General features: G+C 26.3%; 1 protein-coding gene across 1 annotated transcript; it reads right to left on the reverse strand.

The window, feature by feature from the left end:
• Positions 1-2,428: 2,428 nt before the first annotated feature.
• LOC137810592 (uncharacterized) lies at positions 2,429-10,627 on the reverse strand. Its single transcript, XM_068611949.1, has 13 exons — positions 10,297-10,627; positions 9,650-9,767; positions 8,925-9,115; positions 5,844-5,922; positions 5,599-5,677; positions 5,399-5,442; positions 5,246-5,322; positions 4,402-4,504; positions 4,149-4,310; positions 3,858-4,034; positions 3,217-3,264; positions 2,844-2,900; positions 2,429-2,769 (listed from the first exon to the last, which is right to left on the reverse strand). Exons 1-13 carry the CDS (start codon positions 10,575-10,577, stop codon positions 2,683-2,685), a joined length of 1,503 nt encoding a protein of 500 aa, XP_068468050.1. The 5' UTR covers positions 10,578-10,627; the 3' UTR covers positions 2,429-2,682.
• Between the last annotated feature and the right edge of the window lie 6,448 nt (positions 10,628-17,075).

A 17,075-nucleotide genomic window follows, 5' to 3' on the forward strand; every position in this document is an offset into this window, starting at 1 on the left:
GCATATTTATAAAAACAACTTACTATCTAGCTCAGACGTTGATAACAATTAACATTTCAAGTCTATTCCTAACACTCAAATATGTTAAGTATTATTGCTTAGGTTAGAACCATAAAAATACTTTCCAGACAGATTTAAGATTCTAGATCAAGAATTAGAAGCAAAAAAATAATATCAATAATCAATCAAGAATAGAATATTATATTCATATATCACCTCAATACATAAGAGGTTGAACAGATTACTCCCAAATCCACATGGTAGAATTAGCCACACATCTTCTAACACCTTTTATTCTCCCAATTGGGTTACAAGTCACTCAATGGTGTTTTCCTCTCAATCCTACACATTAGGGTTGTGCCTCAAGTCCCCTATTTAACCTAATTTACTAGGGTTAAGTGACTTCTTGCATGACGCAATTAGGTTTTTTTGTGCACTTGTGCGTTCTAGGCCTTCCAGTTTTCTCCTTTTAGATTATATTATTCTTCTTTAGCCCAATCATCTTCATTCTTCCCTAAAAACTTGAAATTAACACCAAATTTGGGAATAAAATGTTCTTATTCAAATAAAGATCATAAAATATGTAAAAATGTATAAATTCATAAATTAGGGATTGTTTTATATGTAATTTAGAAATTAATATTCACAAGTGCATATATTTTAATATGAAATATTACTGAAATTAGACGCTTATCAACTATCTGAGATTAAATTGTTAAGTTTAAGATTAAGAGATTCTAACCTTACACTTGTTCCAAGGCTTGGAGACGCACACTACAACCCAGAGACGCACTATTTTTCCTTTCCTATGTAATGGACTCATCCTCTATGGGTGAATGACCTCCCTTCGTAAAGTGTAGAGAGACTTGATACAATTGTTAACTCTTCTTTTTCTTAGTTTTACCATAACAAAAGTGATTCATCTAGAGGAAATGCATACTAATTTTAAGGGCACAAGGGTTGAATAAAAGATGTTAATGGAAGGAAGGGAACTTGGATCACTTAACTGATTCTCTCATTGTTGCATTAGAAACACTTGTATGGTTGGTTGCAATTTAAAAAAAAAAAACCAAAAAACCAAAACAAGGAACCAAAATAGAAAGTTTTATTCTAATAAACTGTTTAATTAATTAAAAAGGTTATTGCATCATACAAATTTGAGATTACTCTTAAAAACAAACAACCATTCACCTCTAGTTAACTTTCTCAACCTATCATTAAACACATATCCAAGAAAATTGATCATTTCATATCCCAAATCATATATATTTTAGTGAAGAAACATATTAGCTTTATTGAATAGAGTTAATAAAACACTGAGAAAAACTTTTTTTTTCAAAAACTCAATGTGATGTTAGAAATTATCTAATAATTTTATAAACATTTTTTTTATCAGCAATCAAGAATATATATACACAAGAACCACTTCAGGGGTGATTCAACCCTTATACAAAAAGGTATGAGCAGTCTAACTGCATAACACCTTTGAACCATCTAAAAAACAAAGCACCTCCTAACAAAACCTAACAAAACCTGACAGAAATTTCCTCCGACATCCCACTAAAGCAAATACAAACAAACCAAAAGGGAAATACACCAAGCAGAAAACGAAAAACTAGCTGAGAGAAATTTAGAGGTGAACCAAGCTCAAACCTTCAACTGAGCCAAAGAAAAGATTCTAGACAAGTCTAGAACTCCCTCATTAAAATCTATTTTATTTCTATGACGTCAGATTTCACTGACCATTGCTATCCAAATATTACCCAAGCCAAGATTTACCGGCTTCGGAGCATTACTTGACCTGAACTGCAAAAAGTGAGAAAAAGCATGAAAAGGAACAACCGTCGTAATACCTAACCATGCATAACAAAGGTTCCACGTCAACCAAGATAACCTACAGTAAAAAAACAAATGGAAATATTCCTCCTCTTTTTCACCGCAAAAACTGCACAAACTGTTTCTGACCGCAACCTCGCGCCTGAGTAAATTAACCTTGGTTGCCATCTTATTTCCCAACACTCTCCACGCGGTCAACTGGGCCGAGGGCAAAGCCTTAATCCTCCAAAAGAAATTAAACATCACAAACCATTCCTCTCCTCGACCACCTCTCATAATCCTATAAGCCGAACTAACTGAGACCCGTGACTTAAATCTTTTATCCAAATCCACCTGTCAGCTTTCTTCAAGAGAGGGCACTAGTTGTGCACTTCCTCAAGGAGCTTCTTTAGCTATACCTGCTCCCAATAAAAAAGGTTTCTTCTCCACCCCAAAGACCACTCCCACTCAAAATTTGTCCTGGAACCACAACTATCCAATGACGCTTATTACTAATGAATTTGGTGAGTAAAACTACATGACAATTCAAACCAACATCGAGCATAACATACACAAGTTTCATTGATGACCCAGTCTCTTATAACTCTTGTCATGGTTTGCTATTCAGAATTCATATCAACAAAATATTACTGTACAAAATTTTTGATATATTCACACCGATACGTATATACATACACTTGTGAGCACACAAATACGTAGACATGTATACACATGGCCAAATGACCTTTATGTGATCAATAATCTCCCCTTATCATTGTAAAATCTAAATTTTCTCTTATTACTAAACATGTAGCCGAAATGAAAAAAACAAAAAACATGTCTAATGATGGTGCACTCTTCCCTCAATTAATCAGGAAACAACTTGATACGATTGGTAATCTTCCTTCGACATATATGACACTTGCGAATTTTTGATCCACACTCAAAACATGTCTGCATTTGAACCATTTACCAATCATCATTGCATGTAAACAAAACATGAAAATGATAGTGTTTTTGGAGTTTACCATGTGTCCACAACCAAAGGCCATGTTCTTCTCATTGGCTAGGCAAATCATACAACCCTACATAATTAGTTTAGAAATAACTTCAGTTCTCTTGAGTAAGCTTTCCATGGCAAAAATATCAGAAAAATATTATATTAAATTGGTACAAGAACTACCATGAAATAAGTTACAAAGACGTTGAATAAATCTTGTGTGAAGAAGCTGATGAATGTTGTATTAAAAAATATCATATATTTTTTTCTCAATTAGATTCTGAAATATATTGTTTATGTTTTTCACAGTATTTCTTTTCCTTGAACATGAAGATAAAAAATTCTATTATTATTATTATTATTATTATAAATATAAATATATTTTATTTTTTTCTAATTACCTGTCTTGTAAAGGTTGGGTTTCTGCTCAAACTAATTGGCTGGGACACCTGTGCAAAATTTAGAGATGAGAGACCTAAAACCTCCAAGTCCAAAGTAAGTAAGTAGGATAAGGATTAACATAGTTTATATAATCATTATAATAAAAAAAATCATTAAATAACAATTAAATTTAAAAATAAAAAATAATTAATTATGATATTGATTTATCAGAATATTATTTTATAAAATAAAAAACATTAATATTTAAAATAATTTTTATAATTAATAAAAAATTAAAATAATTTATAAATTAATATCTAAATTAATACTAAAGTTTTAACTACTAATATTTTTATATTCTAAATTAATCTCTAAAATATTAAATAGAGATTAATTTAAAATATAAAATAATTAATGACTAAAATTTTTATAACTAGTTAAATACTATTTAAAACTATTTTTCAAAATTTGTATTAATAATATAAACTACATTTAATATCAATAATGTTTTTAAGTTTATAACATTTTTAATTTACTCAAATAATAAATAACTATTTTAATCTTTAAAATCAATTTTTATTTAATAATTTTCTTGTAATATATATATAATCGAGCATTTTCTTTTTTTAATAGAAGTGATGGAGGATATCTGATATAATACCTCAGCAGCTGCAGCATTGGATTCAACAGCTGCAAATTCAGTGGAAGCATTGACTAACTTTTGCCTTGTGTCTTCTGTTACTCTCACTGGAAGTTTAGTCTTATCAAGCTCCAATGTAAGCCTTTTCACACACTTTTTCTGTTCTTGTAGCTCTATCTTAAGTTTAGCACAATCATTCTGCAGATACAATTGTCACTGAATAATTACTTGAAGAAAAGAACCTTAGAATTACACTGTAATTTTTCCCTGCAAACAATTAGTCCTTTGAAGAGCTGCAATTAAGAAGATTACCTGCAGCATATGTATATATTCTTCTTGTTTTTGCCTCTCTTCAACTCCACTTTCCACTGCAATCTGCAAGCACTGTACCCTCTGAGATAAACTATTAACCATTTGAGTTGCTTTCTTCTCAGCATTTGACATCAACTCATTTTCATGCTTCAAAATAAACAGCTGAAAATGGAGAACACAGTGTTATGAAATCATCAAAATATTACTGCAAATTGCACAAGTTCACTTCAAATTTGCATTGTCATGCAATCACCTGGTGTTCATTTTCTTTCCTGAAGCTGTAAAGTCTATCTATAGAATTCCTAGTTCTCACTTCCCATTCGTCACGCTCTGATTGTAGCCATTTGTTCTCGTCCCTGACAAAACCATAAAATATTTTGACATCAATACTTATTACCACTGTTCATAAGTTCCACTAAAAAAAATTTATCAGCAATAAACAATATATACATATGAATGACTTTAGAGGTTATCCAACCCATATAAAAAAAACAAGAACAACCTAACAACACAAATTCTTCCAGAAAACTACTCTAAAAACAACCTTGCGAAAAACAACTATCGTCAATATGTTAAAGCGAAGAAAGAGAAATCAAATAATCAAGACACCAATCAAAAAAAAGAAAACACAAGCAGAGAAGAATCTAGAAACGATCCAAGACCAAACATTCATTTAAGCCAAAAAAAATATATCAGAAAGATCAAAAACTCTAATCACACTAACCACCGCAATCCAAATATTTCTCATATCTAAATTGACCAACTGCAGAAAATGTGAGTAAGTGTGAAGGGACAACCGACGAAATATCTAATCACACATAAGTTTCCCAACATGCTAAAGCTTGAATGTGTTTGGCTACTTTATTGTGTGTTGTTTCTAATTAATACTATTATGCACTAAACTCAAATGGGATTGAACATTTTCTTAAGAATTCAAAGATATATACCTACACAACCATGTTGAATTCAGATGTGAGGCTTCAAACTAAGACAAAAATATAAGAGACAACAAAATGAAACTTGTTTCTCCATTTGTATTCAAGGAAAAATATTGAAAAGTGACTGAGAATTGTATATAACTATTGCTACAACTGTACTTAATCTTTGTCAGTTCTTCTTTCAGGCTTCTCAATTGTTCTTCAACCTCCTTCTGGTTGCTATTCTTGGTTTCTTCCTGCATTACAATGGAAGATGAGATCACAACTATAACCATTTCATTTCATGCATCAAAGTTCAGTTCCCAATCACACCTGAGACAAAGAAGTAGGAATCAGGGCCCTGGAACTGCTGCTTCCTGTTGCATATATCAACCAAACAAAAACATAATACAATTAACTATAATCCTGATATAGATTTTCAGATAAATCAGCAGAAAGTTGAGAATGAAACAAAACAAATGAACATTGATAAAGCTTATGAAGAAGACCAAGATGGATAAAATGTTACAGACCTGAGTAAAATTCCAAGCAAAGAGGACTAGATGAATGAACATTATCTTCCAGTTCATATGAATTCTCAGGATTCACAACCTGTGAAGAGAAAAAATAATTAACATTCTTAACATAGATATTATATATATTTATTTTATAATTTGACTGATTTATAATGCTTGTACCTTGAATAATGAACTTATAAATCAATAAATTCAGTTTTTCTAATTGGTTCTTTAGGATTTGCTGAGAATAAAAAAATTACCTGATTTGAATTTTCCTTCTCAACATGACATTGAAACTTATGCCCTGATCTCCAATCGAAATGTTGGCATGTTCTTGAGCTGATAAAAAAGAATAACAATAATAAAAATGTTGATGACATAAACAATAAACCCAGTAAACGTTGATTTATTCTATATGAAAAAAAAATGAGTAGAAAACAGAAAATGAAGTTGAATATTCACCAAAAGGTAAAATAATGTTGATTCAAAAACATTTGGAAGAAAAGTATCTATATAATTGATTAGACAGATTGATTTTTTTATTCATAATTAAACTGTCTAGATTAATAATTAAATAAAAATATTCAAATAATAAAAGTAAAATAAAAATAATAATTTAAATTTTAACAATTTTATTTTATTAATTATTTTCTAAATATATTAATATATACAAATTTATTTTATTTTATTAATCACATTTCCTATAATACTTTCATTCATTTTTACTCTTTTTTGAATCCAAATAATATCATTTTTTATTACTTTTTCTCTTTTTTTAATATTTTCTTTAATTTATACAAAATATTAGAGAAAATAAGTTACATGTAACCTAATAATATAGTTATAGAGTATATAAATTTATTGAATTTTCGAATCAAAGTGTATGAAAAGTCATACTGATGATAATTTCACACACAGAGATACTAAATAAAAGTTATGTTATGTACTTTTCCATCATCAATTGTACGAATACGATGGTTCTTAATATTCAACCAAACAAAGTGTTTTAAAAGAAGTCATGTCATACTATAGAAGTATAGTGAAAAGTTTGACTTACTAATTAAGATGTTAATTCTAAATCTACCCTTTTTAAAAAAAAAAAAAATCTCATTTGTGTAATTTTATTTTGTAAAAGAATTAGAGTATTTCAAGTAATTTCATTCAATATATTATTTTTTGCCGATGAAAAAAAAAATTATATATGCTAATATATACTTGGATTATTGTTGCAACTTGTATAGTTTTTGTGCATTTAAAATATTAAGTCGTCATTCACATATATAGAGGTAAATTATGTATAAGTCAAGTGATTAGGAGGTAAATTAGTTTTAAAAGAAATAATACTTGCATTTCAATTAATGATAAACAGATTTATTTATTTTTCAATTTCTCTTGGTTAGAGATTTTTTTTTTTAATGAATTGTATTATGATAAATGAAGATACAAAGTTACAAACTAATTATAATATTATTTTAAGTAATATTACCTTAATTAAGACTAATTAACGATATGATGTGAGAAAGAGTGAATGCTTTATCATTGGTTTTATATTTGTGTGAGTCAAATTGATGATACATGCTATAGATTTAAAAAAAGATCCTTTATATTTATTAAATATAATTTCTATATTTTATATTTGTTAAAACTTCTATTTTAATACCAAGTTACATTAACAAAAAGATTTATGAAAATGATCTCTAATGTTTACTATGATACTGTAAGTGTCAAATAATGCTGAAAAAAAAAAACTCTAAGTGTCAAATTTCAGTATTAAATTTATAAATATTTTTCTTCAACACCACTCAATTAAGAATAAATAATTTTAACAAATGACGCGTAAACACAAAAAATGTATATATAAATACTAAAATTAAAAAAAGATATTAATTGAAGATAGCAATAATTGGATTTTTGAAAACCATAAACCAGTGTGTTGTTAAAAAAATATGAGTTGAGTTTTCAAATGTTAAACAAAATGAACAAAAAAAAAAAATTCTTAAAAATATTGACTTTTACAACAGCTTACTATTTCACTCATTTAACTAACAACTAGTCAAAACCCTTTTATTTAGATTTTTGTATATCTTTCAGAGAAAATTATAAAGCATTGACTTTTCTAACTAACTTTACAGTTTACGCAATAACTTACAAAATCATAGCAAATAATAATTTTTAATTAAAGAATAGTTCAATCAAACATTTTCTCACTTATGAAACGTTGAAAAGAAATAAGTATGTGCTTCTTTTAGGTAAACTATATATCTTGACTTTTTTTCCTCTTATATAATAAGAATTTTAAATTTTATAAAATACTACCAAAAAATCATTAAATAGAAACTAATATAGTGACTAAGAATAATTAGTCATTAAAAAATAATTATTTGTTATATTAATTAAATTACATACGGTTTTAGAGACTAAAAATATTATTGATATCTAAATTAGTTTCTATTGATAAATAATCTCTAAATTTATATTTAATTAACTATCGAGCTTTTAGATACCAATTATTTAGATGTTAAAATTGATAGCTAATTAGATACCAATTTAAAAATTATTTATCAATAATAAAAATTAGTCTAGATATCAATAATTTTTTTAGTCTCTAAAATAATATCTAATTTAGTCAATATAGTAACTAATTATTTTTTACCTCAAAAATTGGTTTTTATTCAATGAATTTTTTATAATGTTAGATACTATTTTATAAACTACAAAACAACTGATATTTAAAATAATTTTTATTATTAATAAAGATTTACAAAGTAGTTTCTAAATTGGTATCTAACATTAACTACTAAAATTTTAGTTACTACTTACTTTAGATTTTAAATTAGTCTTTAATTATGAATTAGATATTAATTTAGAATCTAAAATATTTAGTAGTTAAAATGTTAATAATTAATGTTAAATATCAATTTAGAAACTATTTTATATACTACTTTAATAAAACTACTTTATATACCAATAATTTTGTAATTTATAAAGTAGTATCTAAATTTCAATTATAATAACAACACATAGTTAATCTATCTAAATTTTTGTTTTCTTTGATTTAGACAACTTTCTTCACACTTGTGATCTTCCTAACTAACTTGCCCTAAGATATATTAAGATAGTGTTAAGAATCCGAAGACTTGGTGTTAAAACATTTGTTAAAGAACATTGAAATGTGGCATGAATACTATATATATATTTGCTTAGAAAAGAAAGATATGCATCATATATTAAGCTCATAGAGGAATGAAACATTAACTTAAAAAAATCATGGAAACAAAGCATTGACTTGAGATGTTTGGTTAGGTTGACTTTAGAGTAGGGTTAGATAATAAGAAACTCACCAATATTTTATGGCTTTGCATCTTGAACATACTTTGGAGCTTGGATTACCACACACTGCACACCCTTCGTTTCCATTCACAATGCCATTTCCACACATCAATGATCTTTCTTCACTCTTTTCTCCTCCTTCAATATAGTAAACATCTCCTTCATATATTCTCTCCTCAACTTCATCTGATGAGTATTTATCCTGCACATAATTTTTTCTATCAATAAAAAATAAATAAAATAAAATGAGACACTTCAGTATATTCAATTCCAATTTTCTAACACGCAATCAATTAAGGATCCAACAGACACCCAATCAGTTAAGGATCCAACAAACACTCAATCAGCTAAGGATCCAACACATTCCTGCAGATAGTTAAATCAAGTACTCGAACACATAATAAGTTCTTTGATTTTTCCTAAACAAAAATCTCAAATTTGAGATCTGACATAGGGTTGAAAGAGAGGCTCCACTAAATATGGTTGACCAGGTTTTTCTAAGAAAGTTAGTCATTGAGAAAGTGAATAAATAATTCATAGTTGTAACACAGCTATCTAAAAACTATAGAGAAAAAAGAGTATGGCATCATGTTTATAATATCTTAATCAAACCAATCATTCCCTTCCAATATTTTTTTTGGTAGGGTTGCTTTACATACACTCCACAACTTGTGATGTTTTCTTCAAAAACCCCCACATATTATAACATGGACTGAAAATAATTGAGCAGAAGCACCATGAGAAGACAATGGCTTCCATGAGAAGGTGATTCTTGCTGATCTTCTGACCCTTCAATCTCAATGCATTCATATTTATGGCCAAGCCCCCAGTGCTTAAAATTGCATGTGTTTGAGCTGATAACATATCAGTAATGAAATCCATCAAAACCAATCAAAATATCAAAACTTATATATCTGTATTGAGATTAAATAAATATGGATCAGATGAAACAACTTTTATAGAACTCACTAGTTAACAAAATACTAACTAGACTACTCTAAAGCAAGAATTTCCAAAACCAGAAAACCAGCAAGTTATCAAAATGAGATAACTTTGTTGTTTCCTTTTGAACTGCATGTATATATATATATATATATAGATAGATATAGAGAGAAACAAATGAAAATCAATTGAGTTAAACAGTGTAATGAAACACAACATGGGAATTCAGTAATGATCCCATGTTTTGGGGGGAATCTTACAAAGCTGCAACAAAACTTTTGCCAAAAAATGCTACTAATAGTTGTATTCTTTTTGCAGCTTTCTGAAGTGTATTGGATCGAAAACTGATTTTGCTTGTGGTTTTATGATTTAACAAATGTTTGTAACAGCATCTATGCATGTAAAAACAAAAGGGTGAATGAAAATTTGAGGGTTCATTACCAATATATGGCAGTTTTGCAGCGTGAACATGCTGTAACTGTGCTGCTTAATCTTCCACAGAAGGAGCAAGCATAGTGTGCAGAATCCTGTTCACAGAATGGATAGTTGCTTCTTTCATCATCATTGATCTGCATGTGTTCTTTGAAATCATTGTTCTCACTGGAACTATGATTGGATAACTTGTTTTCTAGCCAGAAAAGAAACCCTAGCAAGGATATTATCAGCAACACTATGATCATAAGAACACAATCTACACTCAAGTGTACCCCACGAACATTCATCACGAATGTTTTATATATTTTCCACTGTTGGATTTATATACAGGTAAGTTAAGGAAAAAGGAGAGGTTCTGTGATGATTATATATATATAGTTCTTCAGCATATCTAAGTAGTAGTAATTAATTTATTCATTTATTAATTAATATTCATTATAGTTAGACATTAAGTTCTTGGAAAATTCCATGTCTTCTTCCCTGAAGGTTGCAATCATTATTAAAAGGGAAATTTAGTAAGAAATAATATTTGAAGGATGATTAAATAAGAACCAGTCAACAAAACTAGAAGAATGAGGCAATGGAAAACCGTTGACCTAACCCATATTTGTTTAACTCTCATAGGTGCCTCTTATGAGGATGATTACGGGGTGATTCACCCTGATTAATTTGGATCCATGATCTATTAAAATAAATTATTTTAATATTTATTTAATAATATTTTATAAATTTTTCCATAAAAAAAAACAATTAGTACTTGAAATTGTAATAATCACACTACAACTACAAGAAGATCATCCATTAGAAACTAGTTATAGTGATTAAATTAGAGACCATTTTGAAGATTAAAAAATATTTGATTTCTAAATTAGTTTATATTATTGTTAAATGGTTTCTAAACTGGTGTCTAATTAACCACCAAGGTTTTTGCTACCAAATTTGGAATCTAAATAATTTGTCTCTAAAAATTGATCTTTATTTCATGATTTTCTGGTAATGTCACTCAATTATAATGTTCAAAATTACCAAATTGGTTGAGTAGAAAAAATCACAAAAATGGTAGAATAGTTTTTGACATATATCAATTTGGCATCTAAAATATAATAAGGAAATAATCATTAAATTTGAAAATTATATATGTTAGAAATTAATAAATCAAACTTATTATAAACCTCCTAAACAGAGTAAAATCTGCATGTCTTGCACCATATATATGCTATTGACATTTTTTTTTTACTTAAGATAAAAATTCAATGACTTCTTTCTATTGTAATTTCAATTCACTTAACTATTTGTTGAGAATTTCAAGTTAGAATTTTATGTTGTTAAAAAAAGAAATTTATACAAGGCTAAGTATCTTAACTTTAGATTCGCCATATTCACTTTATTATTTTTCTACAAACTTTTTCGAAGTCTTTTATATTCTTTTGATTTCTAGTTAAGGAAGTAGATTCAAATATTTTCCCAAGTGATAACATATTTGTTAACTCCGTCACTTACTAAAATTATTAAATAAAAATTAATTTTAAAAATAAAAAATAATTAGTTACTATATTGATTAAATTATATATTATACTTAGACTAAATCTAAAATAGTTTCTATTATTGATAAATAATTTTTAAAGTGTTATCTAACTATCTACCAAGATTTTAGCTACCTTAAATTTTAAAGTTGGTAGCAAAAACTTTAGTAACCAATTATATACCAATTTTAAAATTTATCAATAATAAAAATTAAGTTAGAAACCAATAATTTTATTAATCTATAAAATAATATATAATGTAATTAATATAGAAACTAATTATTTTTTTCTAAAAATTGTTTTCTATTTAATATTTTTTTTAGTGATATATTCTATGGTTAAAAGTTTTTAAGATTGACGTTACTTAGTCAACCTGGAGAGAAAAGGGGTTCAGGTTGAGAGTAATCTTTGTTGTTTGTGTAAGGTGTCAGAGGAGTCGACAAGTCATTTGTTCTTTGGTTACAAAGTCGGTTGACTAGCTTGGAATCTTTGTTACGCTTGATTAGGAGTTTGTTCGTTAAATATTCTCTCTCCTGAGTCACTTTTCAAGTAGTTTAAAATGCTTGATAAGACTACTTGAGTTAATATTATTTTGGATAATGTTTGGATTGCGTTAGTAAGCGAGATTTAGAGACATAGGAATAATTGTTTATTCAACGGATGAGTGATAGACTATTTTGAAGTCTTCTCCTTAGCATAAGTTAAGATTTGGTCTTAGATCTCATCAAAGGTCTCTTCAGCGAGTTTTTCGTTTTTTGATTGGTGCCTAGAAACCCTGGTATGTATGTACTCAATTAATAGTTGCTGATAGAGTGACGAAGTTGATCTTTGAATTTAAGTCGTTTTTAGTTAGTTGTGGCAAGATAGACAGTCAGAGTTTTCTTGAGATATATATATATTAAGAAGGTTGGATCACCCATAAAGTGAATCACATTTATTATATATTTTCTTGCTGATAAAAAAATTAATAAATATATATTACGTGCAATAAATTCTAAAATCATAAACCTTAATTTATTAGTCTCGACTTTTTCCCAAATGGCTCGTCTGCTTGCAATACATGAAAACATCCTTCTGAAGATAAACTTTTTGTCTTTAATTGAAAGTCACTATTCCAAAAGAAAATGCATCCTTAAAATTCTCATATACTTTCAAGGAAGTTCATGCATTTAGAGGCTTGACTTAACTTCTAGAAGTATAATAACTAAAGTTTCTGAATACCACAAAATCATGTTTAATTTCACATCAAATAAAATTAAATAGAAATTTATGATTTATATGTTGGAGATCCCACATCGACTAGAGATTAGAGTCTTTCATTGTATATAAGTGGGTGCAAACCTCAACCTCATGAATCGGTTTTATGGAGTTGAGTTAGGCTTAAAGTCCACTTTCGTAATATTATATTTAAATCAAAATATGGATATTATTTAATAACTTCTTACTTTTTTTCATTTTCTACTTTTATTTTCATTATTTTATTTTAATTTTTGTAATTAGAAAATGTATTACCTTGTTTTTAATTTATTTGTTATATTATTTATACCGGAAACTAAAAAAAGATATCAACATTTATACTTCAAAACACACAAGCACATTAAATGTAGAAAATTAAAAGAGAAAGTAATAAGCATGCACATCTATTCGTATTTCAATTATATCAAAATAATATGGCTTTAACAGTTATAAAATCATTTTTAAAAAACTGTATAAAATTATTTTTATTTATTAAAAGATAAAATAATTTAATTGAAAAATAACTTAAAAATTTATAACAAATATATCAGAAATTGGGACAGTGCTACGTCTAGTTATCAATAAGTGATTTTTAAAAGGACTGTGATAACTTTTTTTTCCCTACAAGAAAATATATAATTAATCATTTGACCAAACTGAGTAATCTTTACAATTTTAGGTTTGAGAAAATTCATCACCGACAGAAACTTCTCACAAATAACGATGGAGCTTCGAAAGATGAAGATAATATATATATATATATATATATATATATATATATATATATATATATATATAAAGTAATACTTTTCTTACATAACTTTTTATTCATTAACTTCCTTTCATACTATTTTTCATGACTTCTATACATCCCTTTGCATAGAAAAGTTTATATATAATTAACTTCATCTTGTAAAATTCTCTTGCTTTTAATTTTTTCTTATAAGTATTTTATACAGAGTCTTCTATATAGCTTTTGTCATTTTCTATCAATTTTCTTAAATTGTTGAAAAGTCTAACAACTATTTTAGTGTTTTAGGTGTCTTCTTAAATGTAGAAAGTAACATAGTTTATCTTACAAATAAACAAAAACTTTTATATTTAGCAACAAAAAAAGGTATAAAGATCATTAAAAAAAAAAGAGTGTTATTGATAAAAAAAAAAAGGATAATATCTTACACAGAATTAATAGTTGCATAATATTATTGAAATTTTATATTGTTGGTCAGAAGTAATATTCAGAAAAAATATTATATTTAATTTTAATATTATAAACTAATTATTTTCACTGTTGTAAATGTTTTTGGTCAAGCTCCATCATTGGTCTTGGTAAACGAATATTAGTTTCAAAAAAGAAGGCTTATTTTCCAACTAGCAATTACAAAATTTCTAGGAAATTATTCTAACAGCGTGGGTAGACAAAAAAAAAAATATCAAAAGTCGTGCATGATTAATTATATATATATATATATATATATATATATATATAAAAGAAACTTCTAATGTAGTTTGTTATAAAAATATCTCACACATATGCAGTGGATATAATTAGATTTTTATAGTTTAACTTTTGATACAAATTTCTATGAATATAATTACATTTTTTATAATTGAATCTTAGATGCAAATTTCTATGTAAGTATATTTCTCACCTTCTTATTCTTATTGACACAACTACATTATTATAGTTAAACATATATTATTTGTACATTTTCCATATTTTATGACTGATTGAATATTGGGTGTAATTTTCTATACATGTGCTTTTCACATTTATGTCACTTATGTGGACATAACATGTATGTGGTCACATACTATAATTTCCTCTACAATTATATCTTTTCACATATGTGGTGGAACCACACACATCTAAGTTATTAAAGAAGGAAGTTGAATTAAAGAAAAGTTGGTGAAAAATTAAGTACACAAGTCATGAATCTCTTTTTTCTTGAACCTTATATATGGAATATATTTATATTTTTTCATGTTGGGTTTTATCTAAAATTCATGTTGATTTCTTGAACCTTAGGTGATGAAATAAAACTAACATATATATATATATATGATAAAATGTGACTAAATTACATAAAAAAAAAACCAAAAACAAAAATTTTATTGACAAAGCATTGATCTTGATAAAACATTCATAATTATGTCCAAAGTCACTATAAGAAAATTGGGATTTACCGATGGTATATTATCGAAGAAAATAAATTCGTCGAGAAGAATGTATTATCAATAGATCCAAATGTTTAAAATTAAAAAAAAGATATAAACACGTTTTTCATTTTTGTTGGTGATGTGGATTCAATTTGTCGTGCATTATACCCAATTTTTAAAAAATAAAAAAAATTAAATATTGATGTATAAACACGTTTTCCCTTTGTCTTGGGTGACTTGGATTCTATTCTTCATGACGTAGTGACGTATCACTAATATGTTCAAGAAGACAAGCATTGGAACATTTCGTTTTCACTTTTCCCAAATTCATGAACTTTAAAATTTTTGCGTTCTTCTTCTTCCTTGATTTCTAGGTCGTGACACCATCAGTGCACACTTCATTTTCGCAGTCAAAATCACCACATTTGTCAGTCCTAACCTGATTTAGGCATTATCATTCTTTATTTTGGCATTGTCTTCTCATACTAAAATCTCGCGGGAAAATATTTAAACACAATTAGACATGACCGTGATGGTTTGATTGTGAGTTGGTTAAGTCTGGAAAGTTGATCGTATTTTCCTGCGTATTGTGACAGAATAGCAAAGGTATATTGATTGCGTTGAGTTAACCGTAAATAAGTTAGGATTTTTGAAATTGTGTTCTATGACTGTAATACATTGCATGTTTATCACTACAAAAAATTTGTTATTTACATACCGATTATTACATACGGATTCAGATTCATATATAAAGTGAGTATTACATACGAATTTTGATCTGTATGTAAAGTGAGCATTACATACGGATCCAGATCCGTATGTAAAGTAAGTGTTACATATCGATTTTTACATACAGATCCAGATCCGCATGTAAAGTGAGCATTACATACAAATTTTTACATACGAATTTGGATTCATATAATTTTTTATGGGAGTTCAAAGTAATGAACAAACTAAAATAAAAAAAAAATGAAAATATAAAAGAAGGTTATGGGGAATTGAAGTAATTTTAAGATTTATTATGTTGTTAAAATTAAATTAGAAAAATAATTAGAGTTTAATTATTTTTTAATTTAATTAAAGAAAAATTTATAATATTAAAATAAATAAATAAATAAATAAATAAATAATATTAATATCAATAATAATATTTCATATTGATTTTCTCCATCTAAATCTCATTATAATTATAACACCATTTTTCAAATTGGGTCATGTAAGTTGTAATTCTTTAAAAAACTAAAAATAAAATTAAGTGTTGCATAAAGCTTATGAAGGGGGAATAATTATATACGGATTGTCCGCACATAAAATATAACATACTTAATATTTTTAATAATTATAATAATAATAATATTGATATTAATATTAATCATATCAATATTAATAGTAATATTAATGATGATATTAATAATAATAATTATTATTATTATAATATTTAATAATATTAACAATACTTAATAATATCAACAATATTTAATAATATTATTAATATTAATAAAAATTTTAATATTATTAATATTAATAATATTTATAATCTTTATAATATTAATATTTTTTATAATATTAATAATATTTAATAATATTAATAATTTTTATAATATTAATAATACTTAATAATATTAATAATTTTTATAATATTAATAATATTTACAATTTTAATAATATTAAAAATATTTAATAATATTAACAATATTAATTATATTAATTATATTAATGACATAAATTATATTAACGATATTAATAATATTAATGATATAAATTATATTAATAATATTAATATTTAATAATATTAATAATGTTAAAAATATTTAATAATACTAAAAATATTTAATAATACTAAAAATATTTAATAATATTAATATT

The sequence above is a fragment of the Phaseolus vulgaris genome, chromosome 11, assembly GCF_000499845.2.
Source record: "Phaseolus vulgaris cultivar G19833 chromosome 11, P. vulgaris v2.0, whole genome shotgun sequence".
Lineage (NCBI taxonomy): Eukaryota > Viridiplantae > Streptophyta > Magnoliopsida > Fabales > Fabaceae > Phaseolus > Phaseolus vulgaris.

What these genes read in the sequence shown, in the direction of transcription:
- LOC137810592 (XM_068611949.1), bottom strand. Translation starts at nt 10,577, where the DNA reads ATGAATGTTCGTGGGGTACACTTGAGTGTAGATTGTGTTCTTATGATC. An exon ending in TGCAAAACTGCCATATATTG is followed by an intron (nt 9,768 to 10,296) that starts GTAATGAACCCT and finishes ATATGTTATCAG; the next exon opens with CTCAAACACATGCAATTTTA. An exon ending in CCAATGCTGCAGCTGCTGAG is followed by an intron (nt 3,265 to 3,857) that starts GTATTATATCAG and finishes AATTTTGCACAG; the next exon opens with GTGTCCCAGCCAATTAGTTT.